General features: G+C 47.0%; 1 protein-coding gene across 5 annotated transcripts in view; it reads right to left on the bottom strand.

The window, feature by feature from the left end:
- Positions 1 to 17,102, bottom strand: part of chd3 (chromodomain helicase DNA binding protein 3) — a 35,748-nt gene that overhangs the window by 17,941 nt on the left and 705 nt on the right. For 2 of the 5 annotated variants that reach the window (XM_079184775.1, XM_079184778.1), the window contains exons 2-34: positions 14,840 to 14,967; positions 14,564 to 14,752; positions 14,357 to 14,484; positions 12,902 to 13,152; positions 12,680 to 12,813; positions 12,445 to 12,580; positions 12,103 to 12,278; positions 11,534 to 11,803; positions 10,256 to 10,459; positions 9,942 to 10,165; positions 9,526 to 9,657; positions 9,291 to 9,387; positions 8,718 to 8,909; positions 8,435 to 8,635; positions 8,197 to 8,334; positions 7,682 to 7,803; positions 7,404 to 7,577; positions 6,910 to 7,051; positions 6,463 to 6,594; positions 6,106 to 6,223; positions 5,428 to 5,552; positions 5,107 to 5,338; positions 4,714 to 4,898; positions 4,356 to 4,533; positions 4,055 to 4,141; positions 3,602 to 3,687; positions 3,031 to 3,164; positions 2,776 to 2,920; positions 1,857 to 2,019; positions 1,561 to 1,724; positions 710 to 911; positions 466 to 579; positions 234 to 365 (exon numbers count right to left, since the gene is read on the bottom strand). In XM_079184775.1, coding sequence (XP_079040901.1) covers positions 234 to 365; positions 466 to 579; positions 710 to 911; positions 1,561 to 1,724; positions 1,857 to 2,019; positions 2,776 to 2,920; positions 3,031 to 3,164; positions 3,602 to 3,687; positions 4,055 to 4,141; positions 4,356 to 4,533; positions 4,714 to 4,898; positions 5,107 to 5,338; positions 5,428 to 5,552; positions 6,106 to 6,223; positions 6,463 to 6,594; positions 6,910 to 7,051; positions 7,404 to 7,577; positions 7,682 to 7,803; positions 8,197 to 8,334; positions 8,435 to 8,635; positions 8,718 to 8,909; positions 9,291 to 9,387; positions 9,526 to 9,657; positions 9,942 to 10,165; positions 10,256 to 10,459; positions 11,534 to 11,803; positions 12,103 to 12,278; positions 12,445 to 12,580; positions 12,680 to 12,813; positions 12,902 to 13,152; positions 14,357 to 14,484; positions 14,564 to 14,752; positions 14,840 to 14,967 — 5,235 coding nt within the window. The remainder of the gene's footprint in view (positions 1 to 233; positions 366 to 465; positions 580 to 709; positions 912 to 1,560; positions 1,725 to 1,856; positions 2,020 to 2,775; positions 2,921 to 3,030; positions 3,165 to 3,601; positions 3,688 to 4,054; positions 4,142 to 4,355; positions 4,534 to 4,713; positions 4,899 to 5,106; positions 5,339 to 5,427; positions 5,553 to 6,105; positions 6,224 to 6,462; positions 6,595 to 6,909; positions 7,052 to 7,403; positions 7,578 to 7,681; positions 7,804 to 8,196; positions 8,335 to 8,434; positions 8,636 to 8,717; positions 8,910 to 9,290; positions 9,388 to 9,525; positions 9,658 to 9,941; positions 10,166 to 10,255; positions 10,460 to 11,533; positions 11,804 to 12,102; positions 12,279 to 12,444; positions 12,581 to 12,679; positions 12,814 to 12,901; positions 13,153 to 14,356; positions 14,485 to 14,563; positions 14,753 to 14,839; positions 14,968 to 17,102) is intronic. The other 3 variants (XM_079184776.1, XM_079184779.1, XM_079184777.1) reach the window with 2 other exon arrangements.

Here is a 17,102-nt window from a genome sequence, read left to right as displayed (position 1 = left end):
ATGTCGGTGGAAACAAAGGAAAATAAACAAGCTCTCATCAAACAAACTGGTCAGTGAATATGTACGTCAAAGGTAATCTAGACGCCCCACGCTAGCGCGTCAACCAGGTCATTCCAGAGGGAACGACACCTCAGTGGCCTACAGAACAAGTCTGGGCTTCTTTAACAGAATCTTTAAAATGCATTAGTGTATAAACTACCACATAGATCAGTTGCGGGTGAATCGGTACTGACCGGTGAAGCCGCCGTCTGCGATGTTGAACATAAAGCGAGGTCGCTCAATGGGAGGCCTCACGTTGCCCTTGGGCGCATCCTCTTTGGCTGCTCTGACTTCTTTCCCGGCATCCTTTTCACCTTTGACCTCCTCTGTTATCGAAGAAAGACGGGCAAAGTTATCATTTAGCAAAGAAAGAAAGTGTGCGTGTGTATTTCATGGCAGCGTCCCATTACCGACAGCGAAGCGTACCTTTCTTCACGTCAGACACCTCGGTCTTATCCTTGGCATCTGTCGCTTCGGTTGCTGGAGGTGTCTCTTCCCGCTTTTCTTTCTCCTTCTCCTCCCCCTCCCCCGCCTTTTCTCCTTTCGTGGGAAAACAAACATTACGTTAGAAAGGACTTTTTGCGCCACACAAACCTGCTTCATCTGTTTGTGCACGTCGGATTTCAACAGACTGACTTATCAAGTTTCTTTCCTGTGTTTGGGTTTTCACCTGATTTCTCTTCCTTGACCTCCGCGTCTTGTTTCGTCTCTACTTTACTCTCCTCCTGCACTTTTTTCTCCTCTGTCGCGGCGGCCGGAGAGTCACTTGTTTCTTTCTTCTCCTCCTCCTCTTTCAGGTCGCTGTCCTCTTTGCCTTCACTTCTTTGACTAGGGGACACATCCTGTGCTGTGTCTTTTGTCGAAGAGGAAAGCTATGGAAAGAAGCACAAAATCGAGTTTGTTGTTGTGTGGTAAAATCTTCAAACGTCAGCTTTTACAGAACTGAACTGAACTGAATCATTATTATGCATACTATAAGGTTTATAGTACATTTTTTTGGTATTTGTAGTTTATGAAACAGGCCCCATCAGTGACTTTGTATGATGTAGCCTTTTTGCGATTCATTTCATTCACTTAACATTTTCCCCAGAGCATGCTGTGGTGGTTTCTTAATGATACGAAAATGCCGCTATGATTCCACTGAAAGCATAAATTATTTGAAGTCTGCGCCCTTTGCTACACAATAACAATGGACGTTTTGATTTTCAAGCTGTATGAAATTGAACAGAAACCGGTGGTCGACTGGAAGGAAGAAAAAGAATAACAGAGAAAAAATGGATAGCACGCATCGGAAAACCGTTGAAAGTAATGTAAAGTCTATGGGATTTGTGTTAAAACCCATGCAAAATATTGACAACACTGTAATATGACTTAAAAGAGGCATAACGCTCTTTTATTAAAGAATACGCCACATCTGACGTAGGATGCCAAAAATAGAAATCTGTATGAGAATGTAAAGAAACAACGCATTAATTGGCTGATGAGGACAGAATGTAGACGCGTCAGCTGACAGTGTCCCACCTCTTCAGGGTCTGCAGTCCTGTTGCTGTCCACCTCTTTCCCCTCATCCTTCTCCTTCTCCTTCTCCCTCTCTTTGTCAGCCTGGGCCTCGCTTTCCTCTTTGTCCTCCTCCTTCTCTCCCTCCTTTCCGTTCTTTTCCAGCTTGTCTGACGGAGCAGGGGTCGCTGCACACAAAACGCATAACACAACTTTATCTGCTGCCCTTTACATGGAGCGCCCCCTGCTGGAACTGGTAAATGTGACCGCGTGTGTGTGTGTGTGTGTGTGTGTGTGTGTGTGTGTGTGTGTTCGGTTACCTGGCTTGGAGGTGCAAGGTGTGTTGTTATAGCTGGCCTCAGAGGTGGGCGTGGTGGTCTTCATGGCAGGAGAGGAGGCCCTGGAGGAGGACTTGTCTATGATGACCTCAGGCTTGAGCTCTGGAAGACTCCAGCGCCCGTTGATGTGCTCAAACTCCTGGATCTGGATGAGAAACAGACGGCAAAAGAAAAAAAGCTTGGCACGCGCTCGCTTTACCTAATACCACCTTATTTAAACTCACCACCCACATGCCCTGCTCGCCTGGCAGTATATCATACATTCCCCCCCGGCATTGATAGCAGATCAGGATGTCAGCACGTTTAAACATGTTGGACTGAGAACTGGATTGAAGGTGTTTGGATACATTCATGTCTGGCAAACTGAAAGCAGCAAGGTCCTCAGAACACCTTTCAAGATGTAATGGTTGATTTATTCACGGGAAAAAGACCTCATTTTTATTTACGTTAATACCTAAAGGCTATATTGTCTTACGGTTTTAATTAAAGACAGTAACTTCATATGGGGCTGTAGACACCCTGCTGATATGGAGGTGGCGTATTAAAGTTATAATCCTTTGAATTTATTCAAAGCAAACCCTGTTTTTGGTACTATTTATAGTCTGCATAGCTATTCAAAGCTATTCAAATGATGCATGTATGCTGATTTCTACTCTCTTGACATCACATCAGAAGTTACTGCTAACGCAAAGCAGGCTGGGTTTTATTGTGAAGCAATCACAGGAAACACAACGGCCTATTTTAGCTGTTTTGCTAAACTCTACCCGTGTTACCGCCGTAACAACAGGTGTCTCAAACTCAACCAGGGCTGAAACCTTAAGGATTACAACTTCAAGTGACATAGCTTGCTCCATTCACCACTTTTGTCTCGACTTAGGAAGGCCAACAGCATTGGTCTGACCTTCTTCTTGACGAGGGACATGACGCCGATGCGCGTGAGGACGGGCTGGCGACACAGGCCCTCCCTCGGCACGCCGTCCGCGAACGTCTCCGCTCCGTCAGCCACCGGCTCGCATAAGTGACGCATAAAGAGAGACACGTAAGCTCTGGCAAAGAAGATGTAGAAGAAGAGGAAGAATATATGGTCAGAGGGCAGATAGAAATGGATAAAGACTACATCTGGATTCAATCAATACGTTTCTTTTCTTTTCCTTACTTGAACTCTTTCTCGGTCTTGCCCCGGAGGTCTCTGACCAGCCACTGAGAGGAGAATGCGTCCTGGGTCGGCATCCCCCAGCGCATCACTGCGTTCAGGAAAGCCTTCCGCTGGCGTGTGTTGAAGCCCAGCACCTATCGAAATGACAGTATATTTAACGGTATATTTTTCCTGAGCAGTGTAAATAGTGTCGGCCTTTTAAAATGTATTATTCTGGAAGACTGAGAAAACTTAAATTTGCCTGCAGACATCCGTGTATTTCTCAAACATTCCAAGGCCTTTTCTTTTTTTTTTGACTGCCTAATGACGTTAAAATAAACTTTGAATCCTCGCTCGAACAATGCAGGCCATTACAAGCACGTCCAATATTATCAGGATGATAAATGAGCTTGGAAGGTACAGAGTTGTTGGGAGATGTAATAGCCTTTGCTGCCATCTCCAATTTGAGATTGTTGGGACTGCTGGAAAAATATCTAAAGTTAAGTTAAAACAAAGCTGACAGATTCCAGTAACATCACAATAAAAAACAGACAAAATGAAAGCAGAAGTGGCTCCAGAGAGTCGTACAAACCTCAAGGTTGCCTCCCACTCTGGCCAGAAGGGGAGGCAGAGGTTTATCCTTCTCGTTCCTCAACTGGCGACGAGAATGCCTTCGACCTGCAGGTGACAGGGTGCAACAGACAGGACGGTGAAAACATACAGAGGGTCACACGAGCTGGGAGGAGAGGGAGGATTTTGCGGAGCTTTCTTGAAATTGACATCGAGTATTTCGTCAGTGTGTCAACCGAGAATCTAAAACTACTGAAGTTCAGGGGGAGGAGGTGGTTGGCGGTTTGCATTTTTTGGCAATCTGATGTGTTCGACCCTGCCAGACAACTGCTACAACTAAATCAATTTCAACTCGTAATAATTCAACACAGACCTGAGCGTATGTGTGCGTGTGTGTGTTGAAACAGGCAGCTGTCATACGAGCGTGAGCAGCACTGCTTGCTTTTGACGTCTCTTTAACTTTGTCTCTCCTCACCTTCTGGCCGATCGTCGAAGTCCTCGTCCTCCTCCTCGGAGCCCACTGAATACTCGGACTGGTTATCTGAAATGTCAGCATGCCACTCTGAAACAGCACACGGTGGTCTGTCAATAGGCCGGGCCCATTCACTTCCACTGTGCAAGTAATAACTCAAACAGAAGAAAGGTCATTTCATGCTCATTCTTAGGATACATGTTTGAATTCAGGGCTTGATACGAAACAACTTCCGGGAGATTCTTCCTCTTACTTGAGCTTTTTCACTGGTCCATGCAGCACCGGGTCCAAACCCGGTTCCTACCTTGGTCTTCCTGCGCGGCGTCGTTGTAGTTGACCGGCTTGCGGTTCCTCTTGCCTTTGCCCAGTTTGCTTGCCAGGTCCTCTTGTTGCTGCTCGTAGTGGTGCCGCAACAGCTTCTCCCAATAATCCGGATCCACGTTCTCCTCCTGCTTGATGATCTCCCGCTCGATCTCCTCAACCTGGAGCGTCAGAAAAGTACACGCCAGTTAATTAGTGAACGGATTATCAAAATAGAGTTCTTTCAGTCGTTTTCTGTCAGCTGATGAATCAAATAATCCCGTTGAAATCTGTGTGAGGACCTTACACTTGGGTAAGCTTGTCAGGTGCACAATCTATCTATCATATTAATTGTAGCAAACCTTATCCTCCTCTCGGACCATGTACTGGGCCACTTTAAAGGAGCTGAGGTACTCGTTCATGTTCTGCACGTCCGGGTCGTCTGTGGCGTCTTGGCTCCGGTCCAGCAGCCGCTCGATGGCGACGCTGTCGTAGTGGATCACGCTGCCCTCGTCCTCAACTTTATCCCCCGAACTTTTCTTCATGCCTGCCACACGTGGGAAAAGTGGGAATAATTTGTCCTGTTCTATTAGATACATTTCACAAATAAAGGTTTTCTTGTCATCTGAAGCCTGCCAACTCTTCACTGAATCAATCCCACTGCAACTTTGACCCCAAATCTTTAAAAGCTCCAAATTCCCACATTATTATATTTGACTGAAAATCCTAATTTCTCGTCACAAAAAGAAACTCACGTTCTAGTTCGTCTTTGAAGAGCTCTTCTGTCCCAAACTTGAGGATGTCGTCCAGCTCCTGTTTGCTCATGGAGCCGGCTTTGGATCCCAGGCCTGGCCGGACCACCAGGTGGGTCAGCATCATCTTCCTCTTGGCCACCTGGGTGATGCGCTCCTCCACGCTGGCTCGCGTCACAAAGCGGTAGATCATCACCTTGTTGGCCTGCCCGATTCGGTGGGCTCGACTGAACGCCTGCGCGGAGAGAGGGGAACAAGGGCGACACGTGACGTTTACGTCGGATGAAATCGTTTCCTTCCTCGGCCGCTGCCAGTCTGTCGTACCTGTATGTCATTGTGAGGGTTCCAGTCCGAGTCGAAGATGACGACGGTGTCCGCTGTGGCCAAGTTGATGCCTAAACCTCCCGCTCTGGTGGAGAGCAGGAAACAAAACTGACAAGCACCGGGAGCTGCAGAGACACAGAGAGTCAAACAGACTCATTAAGCATCTCTCTTTAATGACAGGATTCCATTGATGCCACTATCATAGGTTATATCTTGACGGCGGTTATACAGACTTCACTTCAGTAGATAATGAGGATTTTACAAAACAATATAATTTGTTGCCAACATCTGCTCAGTGATATGGACGAGTTCCACGTGAAAACACACTCAGCATGCGACAGAGTGCTTCTCATCCTTTGACTAATGTCAGTTTGGCATCAGTTCTAGCAACTGAGTCACAGCTCTGATCCGACTGCCCGACTCCATCTGCATTACCATCTACTTGCATTTCAATCGAACAACCGAACAAAAAAATAATCCATCTTGGAGGTTTAAAGTCAACCAACAAAGCAAACCGTTTATGCAGCACTGACACCGTATTAGCATTATGCTACCTCCTCGTTAGATTCCTGTTTTATTTAGCCAGCTGTCCCTGACATTAACATGTGTTAGGTGGAAGTGGGGACTCTTATTTTGAAGAAACTGGAAGTGCTGAGTACACATCGTCGGGTATCTCACCATTGAAGCGATCAATGGCCTCTTGTCTCAGCGCCCCTGTGACGCTTCCATCGATTCTTTCATACTTGTAACCTTCATGGTCCAGGAAATCTTCTAGTAAATCCATCATTTTAGTCATCTAATAAATGGAGGAGAGAGAGAGAGAGAGAAAAAAAAAAGAGAGAATGACCAGTCATGTGTGTGCGTTTTCATCTTTACCCACGCACAGCTGCAATCAGTCTGCTGCTGAGCCTTCTGGAGGTGTCATGGGAATAATGTAACATCTGTGAAGGGAGGTGGCCATCTGGTGTGTGTGTGTGTGTTTCTGCTTGCCTGGGCTTAAGCATGCTGTATATGAGTGTCCATGCGAGTGTGTACCTGTGAGAAGATCAGTACTCGGTGGCCCTGATCTTTCAGATTCCTCAGCATCTTCTGCAACAGCGTCAGTTTCCCAGAGGCCTTAGTGAGGGCCGACCCCTCGTAAGCACCGTTTGGGGTTTTTTGGGCTTCCTACACACACACACACACACACACACACACACACAATGCCACGAGGAACAAATGACACCTCAACTGTGATTTTTTACCAGATGCTACATCTTGAAAGTACACGTGACTAGAAAAAGCACTACTGAACATCACCACAAGGTGTCCCCGATCTGCAAATTCAGGAGTAAATCAAAGCAGATGGCAAGAAGTGAAACGCTAGCAAATAATGGAGGACTGTCACTGGTTTTCTTCTATTATATTTCTACTAAAGCGTTGTGACGTTATGGTTGTATTATTGTCAAGGACAAGGGCATGTGTGTGTTTGTCTGTTCTTACGATGGAGGCGACGGGGAAGAGGTAGGGGTGGTTGCAGCACTTCTTCAGGTCCATCATGATGTTGAGCAGGGACACCTGGTTTCCTCCACCTTTCGAGTTCAGAGCCTCAAAGTTCTTGGTCAGAATCAGCTTGTAGTATTTCCTGTATTTGAAAACATATTCAATTAATAATATCACCCATTTCTAATAGGCGTGTTTCAGAATGCAAACAACAACAGCAAACCATTTGTCAGGACTTTTAGTTTAAAACTGGGCTAAATTTGTGATTTTAAATGTTTAGTATTTCAGTCACTATTTTTGACATAAAGCAGGCCCTATCATATATAACCTAGATGTCCAAAAAACAACTCTTTTTAACCAAATTCTCAACCAAACTAGGGATTTAAAAAGTGCTACAGTCCTCCACTGTTCACATCTTCACGGTGCCTTCTTCTAAAAAACATAGGCGAAACGGTTAATAACATAGCTGGAGGAAAATGTTCCGTGTGTCGTACTTCTGCATGGGGCTCAGCTCCACTCGGACGATCAGCTCGGTCTTGGAGGGCATGTTCTTGAAGACGTCGGCCTTCAGCCTCCGCAGCATGTGAGGCCCCAGCAGGTCGTGGAGCTTCTTGATCTGGTCCTCCTTGGAGATGTCGGCGAACTCCTCCAGGAAGCCTTCAAGGTTACTGTGCAGAGAGACGGACCGGGTGAAGGACCGGTAATACCGGCAACACTGAGGTTATTGGTTCAAATGATTAGTATCTCTGACTACATCAATGAGAAGTCCTACTTGAAGCGGTTCGGTGTGAGGAAGTTGAGCAGGTGGAACAGCTCCTCCAGGTTGTTCTGCAGAGGCGTTCCAGTCAGCAGCAGCTTGTGGTCGATCTTGTAGTCGTTCAGACGCCTGAAAAACTGCAACGACAAGAAAACTCCCCGTCAAACACCTGAAATTATCTCATACATGTTTAACAATATTATTCTTTTCCTCATTGGATGTGAAGGCAGCACTACGTCTGACAACACAGAACATATCACTATAATGCATTAGTCATATAATGCATTCATTACATAATGTATTCCCATTGTGCTACTACTGATTTATATAGAGCATAATAAAGTAAAGTGATTTTAAGTAACAAGAAATGAAAAATGGCAACCTCGTAAATTTAGAAAGTGTTGCCATTACATAGTTTGTCCACCAGGGAGCGCTGAAAAGTACAATTTTCAACAGTGAAACCTATTCACATGGTTCTTATAATAAAGGCTATAATAGGACTGATATTAGCATGCACATGGCTACAGTACCTTGGACTGGTTGTTCTTGAGGCGGTGAGCCTCGTCCACCACCAGACAGGCCCAGTCGATGGACTTGAGCGCCGTCTGGTCGATGGTCACCAACTCGTAGGAGGTCAGCAGCACGTGGAACTTGATGGAAGCCTCTCTCTGCAGGACGACAAGAGGGGAAACGGAAGAGGAAGGAGGAGGAGGATGTTATATATTATGTTGAGATTATTTCAACATAGGTAATGCCCTCCCTCCTCACCCTCAGTTTGAAGGGCTTCTTCCCTCCTTTGATGGCCGTTTCGTCGAAGGAGAACTCGTTCTCTCTGATGATGGCTCGGCTGTCCTTGTCCCCCGCGTATGTCACCACGTAGAAGTCGGGCGCCCACATCTCGAACTCCCTCTCCCAGTTGATGATGGTGGAGAGCGGAGCGCTGACCAGGAACGGGCCTTTGGTGTGGCCCTGAGGGACGGAAGAGGAGCAACAATTCATACGGTCTTTCGGTGAAAGAGGAGACTAATAGGACCGTGGGGGCCCCCGGTACCTCTTTGAAGAGCGAGTAGAGGAAGACGATGGTCTGGATGGTCTTGCCGAGGCCCATCTCGTCTGCCAGGATGGTGTCCGTGCCCTGAGCCCAGGAAAACCGGAGCCAGTTGAGACCCTCCAGCTGGTACAGGTGCAACGTCCCACCCGTCGATGTGACGAAGTCGGGCTGATCCTCGTATTTTATCGTCGGCTGGATGGAGAGAAGAAAGAGGAGATTTAGAAGATTTTATTACTTTAATGAATTCAAGGTAGTTATATTAGTTCTGTTCAAAATCAACCCAAACTTTTGAAAATGTATTGTACATTTTATTGAGTACATTAATTTACACATGAATAGAATATCGTTTAATCTTATATGGAACAGGTAATTAAGCAGTATGCGTAAGACTATGTACATTTTAATAAAAGCAAAGCCCTCATTTTTAAACTATACGGTTGTCTTTTATAACCTGACTGAAGCTCCAGAGAGTCATGAACGAACGTCAAACATTCTTCTGGAACTGAGATTTGCTGTGAAATGCAGACAGGAAGCAGTTAAAAATCATGATACCGAAAACCACAGCTGACTCACATCAGTGACCGGAGAGGCAGGAGACTCCTCTTCACCCTCCTGGTTCTTGCTCCTCATCCTCCTGGGTTTGTCTGGGTCCTCCTTCATTATCGCATCTCTGTTGGCAAGAAAGTTATCCCCGAGTGAAACACAGAAGTAAACAAACGACATACGTAGATACGAGTGATAAATGTGTATAGTGCTCTGCGTGGATTTAACTATACATTACTCTGGGGGGAGAGGGGGGGGGTCCTACCTGTGTTTCCAGTAGTTGCCCTTGTAAATTGCAAAGTCAGGGATGTCCAGGTCATCTCTCTCCCAGGTACAATGGTCATAGGTGAGGTCTCTCCATTTGACCAGGTAATGGTACGTCCCCTTCTTGTCCACGCTGACAGGCAGACACGCACAGCACAGAGTTTGAATGGTTGTACTTCAACAAAAAAAAACTAAATCCTGCTACCTGAAATGTGTTATGTAATCCGTCACATTGGCTGATCCTGGATTGTTTTATAAATCATTAATAGGTAAATAGGGTCCAGGTTGAAACATACCGAAGCTCCCCTTTAAGTTCTCCAACATGTTACTTTTAAAGAACGTAACGTATGTAATGACATAACGTTTGAAACACAGAAGACCAGATGCTGCATGCAAGTGCTCACACTCAAACCTCACCTGTGGTTGATGATGCGGTGGATCATCATCCACTCCGGCTTGATGCCGTATTTGTAGTACTTGTCTTCCAGTATGGCGTACTGGGGGTCCTTGGCCCTCCTCTTCTCGCTCTTTCCCACTCCGTTCTCGTCCTCTCCACCCGACCCGTAATCCAGGCTGGGAGGCTCATCCATGTCCGTCTTCCTCTGGTAGTTTCTGTACATCACAGAGTGGAAGATCTCAAGCTGGAGGGGAGGAAGAGGGAGAGAGACATTATTAAAACAGATCATACGATCACTTTGCATCCATCCCTCCGTTAACCTTTTGTCTCTCACCTGCAGCTCAGTGATCCAGGTGCAGTGCCAGTAGGACTGACCCGTCAACTTGACAAAGAACTCCCTCTCGGGTCGGCCCTTCATGGGTGGCGGCGGGGGGGCGTCGGGTGCGGCGTCGGGAGCGGGGGGAACCGGGATGGGAGGCGGAGGATCGCCCCATCGCCAGTGGAGGATCTTCTGGACTCGCCCTTTGATTGGCAGGCACTAGAGGGAGAAGACACTTTGTGGTCAGGAGTGTGGGCTGATGCTGAGGTTGCAGGTTGTTGTTGTTTATTATCTCCGTAGCTAATAAAATAAGACTTTCTCTGAAGAGTTTTAAAGGACCGTTGGGAGGCACGAATCACAATTATAGTTATTTGGACTCACACTGATTGTTTGAAACTAAAAATTCCTCAAAGTGCTGTCGTGTTTCTCAAACAACAGACAACATCGAGGAGCATTAACGACACACTGGCTGAAAACGAGTACATGCACAGAGTCAGCGTCTTTGTTATTGAGAACAATATCTTTTCATTTTAAGTGTATTATCGATTTGGTTTGTGTGTGTGTGTGTGTTTTTAGACTGACAGCACAGTGAGAGGACAGGTATTATAGTGAAAGCACAGTTTACTTTACAGCACAAATGTGTCTAAATGTAATTATTCAGCGGAAGAAGAAACTTCCGCGAACAGACATCAGTGTGAGTTTCCATTTTAGTCGGTCTAACACAAAAGGAATCGTCGCCACATGCAATGATTTGGTTTTTTTCCATCCTGCCACATTTTTGTCACAGTAACACTTTCCCTCTTTGAAGTCTTTGTCACACACCGACGCACATGTAAAAAGCGGATTAGAAACCTGGTTACATGCAGACATCGCCATGAAACTCTGTTTTTCTAGCAGAAATCTAGTCGGGGAAAAAGTCCTGTCTAATCCTGTACCGTTATTGGGTTTTTCAGTAACGTAACATTACTGAATGGTTCATGGTTCTTTCCTGCAACTTAATTGCATTTGGACCTAAGGAATTCATTGTTGACTTGCTGGGAATGAAAAGCATTAACCTTAGACAATTCAGGAAATAAAGTTGAATGAATTGATTTGTAGCACACTTTTTAAATAACGTACTTTTTGATCAAGTCCAAGTGAAATCACAAGTCCAAAGTCGTCAAATTTGTCTGGAGTCAAAGTGACTCAGACCCACACCTCTGGTTACTCGTATACCTGACTGATCAATGCAAAAAGCCGACTGTAAAGTCACTAAAAACACACGCGTATCATATTGATCAAATAGCAACTCACCGTGCATCGCGGACACAGCCACTCTCCGTTGGGGATCTCGGGCAGCGGCGGGTTGAGACAGTGGATGTGGTAGGAAGAGGTGCAGGTGTCGCAGCACAGCAGTTCACCGCCGTCTTTGCACACCCGGCAGAACTCCATGTGGTCGTCATCCTCGTCCTCCGCCCCGACGGGGACCCCGGCGCTGACCTCCGATATCACCCTGTCCTCGCTGTCCTCCTCGAAATCCTCGAACTCCTCGTCCTTCGCTTCCCACTGGATTCCCTCCTTTTCCTGAAGAAAGAAGGAACGAAGCAACAGGAGCGTTGCCGTTATTTGTGACATTTACTGAATGGATCAACAACCCCGGCACCACTTCAGGTATCCGTCTCTTTGTCTGGGCAGGGATTGTGTTCGTCTGAATGCAGCCAGCTTTCCTCCGAGATTTGGGATGCAGCTACAAAGCCTCGATTCATCCGGTGCTCCGAGCGAGTCAAAACAAAACCACTTTTGAAGATAGATATGTGAAGAAGGACCGCGAAGCAAAGATCATAAACAGAAAGCGGGAACAGGCGCGCTCTTGTTGTACTCACGCAGTGCGGGCAGCTCCACTTGCCCTCGGGGGCCTTGTCCAGCTCAGGCTCGAGGCAGACGAGGTGGTAAGCCCGAGGACAAGTGTCGCACAGGATGATCTCCCCGCCCTGCTGACACACCTCGCAGTAGTCCTGATGATCCGTCTCGTAGCCGTCCCCCTCCTCCTCACCTGGGACTGGAGGGGACGAGCAGAGAAAGAGGGAAACACGTCTGAAAATGTGTTTGTGTTGTTGTTTCTCATTTAAAATAATAATTAAAAACATGATTTAAAAGGAAATTTGGCGCTCGCGTCCCACAGGCATTATATACTGTGCATATAACGGGCGGGTTGTTGCTTGTACTTGGATTTTTCTTCTTCTTTTTGACGGGCCGCCCTCGCTTGTTCTTCTTGGCGCGTCCGGAGCTGTCGGAGCGGACGGAGGAGCTGTGAACGCTGGAGTCCTCCTGCTCCGACTCGTCCTCGTCCATGTCCTCGCTCTGACGGACGACAAAGACGGAGTCGTGTCAAGAAAAAAAGGGGTGAACGTTGAACAGAAAAGTCGGAACGAAGGGAGCAGACGTAAGCTTTGTACTCACTGAGCAACTCTTCTTCCTCTTGGCACCTACAGGCGATAGTTTGATACGAATGGGCGCCATCTTTTTAGCCTTCGCCGCAGCCTTCTTCTTGTCGGGGACTCGAGGACTTTTACTGCGCTTTTTGAAGCCAGGGCCTGGACAGAGAAGAGCATATGCAACATTAAATGAGGTCAGAGTAAATGAGGTGAGATCTTATATTGTCACTCTAACTCTAAAAATAACCTTTGCCCTCTTTCGTCTTGGCCTTTCTGATCGGCGGAGGCGGCGGCGGAGGCGGCGGCGGTGGCTCGGGCGAGGCGTTCGCTGCAGAGACCTGCTCGGCGACGGCGATCGCGGCAGCCGCAGCGGCCGCCGCGACAGCAGCGGCGTTGCCCTTGAAGGGGTTGTTGGAGCTGAACTCCCTCCACTTGGCCCCCAGGATGGTCATCATCTTTGACATGGGGATCTTAGGGTTCTTCTTGGCGATCATCGGCCTGCGGGAGAGAGTCTGAGGATCATTAAAATGCTTTGGAAAGAGCTGCGGCATACCTATCTTTCAGTATATTTTACTGACTGATGTATTACTCACAGCAATGGTTTATATTTTAGTTTTCCACGACAGCTTCGTGGAGTCGAGTTTAGGCAGCAAAATAACATCCCGACATATAGAAGCAGTGGGCATTATGGATTACTTCATGATATCACAGTGAAAGCGGGCATGACTCAGCCACAGAGGCCGAGGCTGCCGGCACAACTAGCAGGGATGATGAAGCTTCCAGGGGGAGACGGAGGCAAGTTGTTTTCAACCCACGCCACCTGTATGTGGTGTTGATATGCTGCTGGTAGTTTTGACCACGGACGGTGTCGGCTGAACGGTGGTGCTGCCCGTGTAGAGCTCGGTTTAACCGCGTGCGACAACGACTAGCTTGAAACTTCATACAAAAGACGTAGCCAGTTGTTTCGTGTACTGCGACAGTACATGTGCAGATGTTTGCGAGCGGGAACACATGATTTCAAAAGGCCGACCTGAGAAGTAGAACAAGACCCCACAGGAGTGCATGTGAGAGCTGTTGGGGTTTAGCAGGAGAGCACCACTTTTCTGAACAGCGCAGACGTTATAGTTCTGCAGGAAAATAGAGGTTTAACATCCAAATAGCAGCATAGCTTTCCTTTTAATTCAGAATCCTTCCTTCGAGCCACACTTAGCTTGAACTGCTACACTCAGCAACTCCTGACGTAATCCTTTTCTGAGCAAAAGCATACTTAACGACTGAAAACCAGATACTGTGAGACACCTTGCTAGACAAATCACATTTGTCTTCATCATGGTTGTAGGTTCCACTTCCTCACAAAGCTAAAGCTGTTAGATGGATATAGTGTCGTATAAAGTACAATATTTACCTCTGAGACGTAGTGGAGAGGTGTAAAGTAGCATGAAATAGAAATACTCAAGTACTTGATTAAGACATGTAATTTGGACGTAAATAAGGTGCCCGAGTGCATTAAAAAGAATCAAAATAGAGCTTGTTTATTAAACATGTTCCCTCCGCTACTGAAGCCACAGAGCCCCGCCACACAACAAAATGTTTTTAACGCCCGTGTGTACGTATGTGTGACGTCAGCGTGTCTTGATTTAACAACAGCTACAGCCAGCCGTGCAAATCAACGCCACGAGAAAACAAGAGAGAGACGCTGCACCTCATGAACTGGCTGAAGGCTTTGTAGTTGGTGAGTTCCCTGTAGTCTTCCTCTGTGAAGGTATGATCAACATCCTCCAGACCCCACTCCTTCGCCAGCTGCGCTGACGTCTTCTGCTCTATTGGCTGCTGAGAAAAAAAAACACATCAATCAGACGAGAGAGAGAGATAATGGACTCGTCAAGGATTAAGTTGTATTCTTCTTAACCTTGATTGTTTCCTCCTGGCTGCTGTCTCGGTCCCCATCGACTTTTTTCTTCTTCTTGGTTTTCTTCTCCTTCCTTTCTTTATGTTTCTTCTTCTTCTTTTTCTCTCCAGATCCATAGTCGCTGGCTACGCTGTCCGAGTTCTCGCCGTAGTCTCTTTCTCTGTCCGAGTCTCTCTCTACATCGCTGCCCTGGAGAGAAGACGAGAGAGGAAGATATTAAAAGATTATTATTAAAATTAAAGTGTCGCGAGTAAAGACAAAGCAGGACAAACTTACAATCTTCTTGCGTTTTTTGGCTTTGACCGGTTTCCCCTCTTTGTCTTTCTTCTTTGTGTCCTTCTTTTTCTTCGGTCGCCCTTTCTTCTTGCACGGGACGTCTCTTTCTGATATCTCTGGCTCTTCGTCTGGGACAAAAAGCAGAGGAGAGACGGGGTGTGTGTGTGGGGGTGTGTGTGTTAAAAGAAAGCGTGGAAGAGAGACAGCTATTAGAATCAGATGAGCAGTGACCTTCTCAAACGCTTCCGAACACTCGGCTAATCCCCACTGAACATAATTACGCACAAACAGAAGCTCCACGATAGTCACAGTGGCTTCGCCGACCTCTGACCCCGTCTGAATTGTGACACATGCTAAATTAGATACAGTTTGTCTGAGCGCTGTTAAGTAGATTTGACAGCTGGTGTTGGGGGTTCCATAGCATGGAGATAATTGGTTTATTGGCGATGCAAAAGTGTGACCGGCACCTTTTTTTCCTTGTAAACAAAGCTGAAAAGCTTCCAGAAGTCCTGATGCGTGAAAGAGAATTTTAAACTTTTGATTTGAGGGAATACAAAGAGTAGACAATGCACCCCTGTCTTGTATAATTGAAGACTCTCCGCCACAGCACATCAAAAATACATCACTGAAATCTCTGCTTTCACTGCAAATGATGGGGAAATAATCAGGCCGGTTGTTCCCCCACGGTGCACGTGCAATATCACGATCACGGGGAAAGCAATTCAACCTGCAACCTGACCTGGCTTGGGAGTGGGGGGAAAAAAAAGAGAAAGATGGAGGAAATAGCAGCCGCCTCGGCTTCAAAAGAGAAAAACGCAGCAAAGCATTAAAGCAGAACCAAGATGTGGGCTGCGGTCTCGACCGTGCAACCAGCCTGTTTGATAGGCTACAGTTATTTTGTCTTTGTTTTTATTGTCTGTCTGCCTTTGTTGGTGAGCGCTCCCACCAGCAGCAGCAGCAGCGATAACACCCCCCCCCCCTCTCTCTCTCTTTCTTTCTCACTCCCACCCCGCTTGTCCGTGCCGCGCGCAGCCGCCGAAGACGTGCCGTGGGCGGCGGCAGCACGCACGCAGGGCTCGGTGATCCGGAGGCCGCCCGCGGGACGGACGGTGCGCTGAACTGGAACGACTCCTTTCACCGCTCTGCTGTTCCCCACACAGGGACCCCCCCCGACCACCGCCGCTTAGAGGTCGCGTGGGGGTTAAGGTCCTCGACGGGAAGCTCGACACTAATGTATCCGTCTGGCACGGCACGGCACGGCGGGTCCGGAGTCGAGCCAATTAACGCTACAGACAAAGCAACGGATGATTCCTGTAATATTCATACAGGAAATTACACTTGTGTCCCGTTTATCTTGAGTTAATTATTATTATAGCAATACGACATCTGTACTTTAAAGCTCTTCTGCTACATCTGCATCCAAACCCAAAATATCACTAGTTGTTGTATGTTTTTCTATGAATAAACTGCAACCTTAAGGCTGCTGCACTGCTATTTTGGACTGTTGCAGTGTGGTTAACCAACCGCTACTTTCTGCACCCTTTTACTTTCACTGCAACCCCGTGCGGCTCCACTGTCACAGAAACTTCCAGAATGTCACAAGCCTTCAATCCTCTTTTCTACACTATTGCTACTGAGAGGAGCAAACACCTTGTTCTATCATATATATATACATGTATAAATACATTTGATAAACATGGCATTCAGCTAATTAGTGGGTATGTATGCTAAGCTAGCTGAACAGTCACACCTCTCTGTCCTGTACGCGTGCAGAAGCGGTGTCCTATTTTGACCTGTCACAGCGACAATGGGGTAAGGGGGGCAACTTTGTGTCTGACACCACGGTTTCACATTATCACGCTTTCATGTCTGCAAAGCAAAACGCACCCTCTCGAGATAGGTATCAGATATATATATGTAGCCTCCGGCCAGGGGAGTCCATGTTTTTGCCAGTCTTTTTTTTTTAACCCTTCAGGGCGACCTTATTTCCCGGCCTGCTCGTTTCCTTGTCATCCGAGTCTAGGAGCTGTCAAAGGGGATTTGAGGGGACAAAACAAGCGGCGACTTTGCGATGTTGGAGAAGTGACTTTTGCGGAAATTCCGCTGCGGCAAGTTTAGTTTAAACTTTTTGTTGGGATGTGCTGGAGGGAGTGGAGCGGGGAGAAAATGAGCGTGTTGTCCCGACGATAAACGACGACGGGACACAGTCTTTTTTGCGTTTTGTTGCAAACTGGAGAGGAGTTCTGTTTCTGTTTTCAAAGCG

Source organism: Pholis gunnellus (assembly GCF_910591455.1).
Source record: "Pholis gunnellus genome assembly, chromosome: 23".
Taxonomy (NCBI): domain Eukaryota; kingdom Metazoa; phylum Chordata; class Actinopteri; order Perciformes; family Pholidae; genus Pholis; species Pholis gunnellus.
Note: the sequence above shows the minus strand (reverse complement) of the source record. Positions and strands in the feature narration are given on the sequence as shown.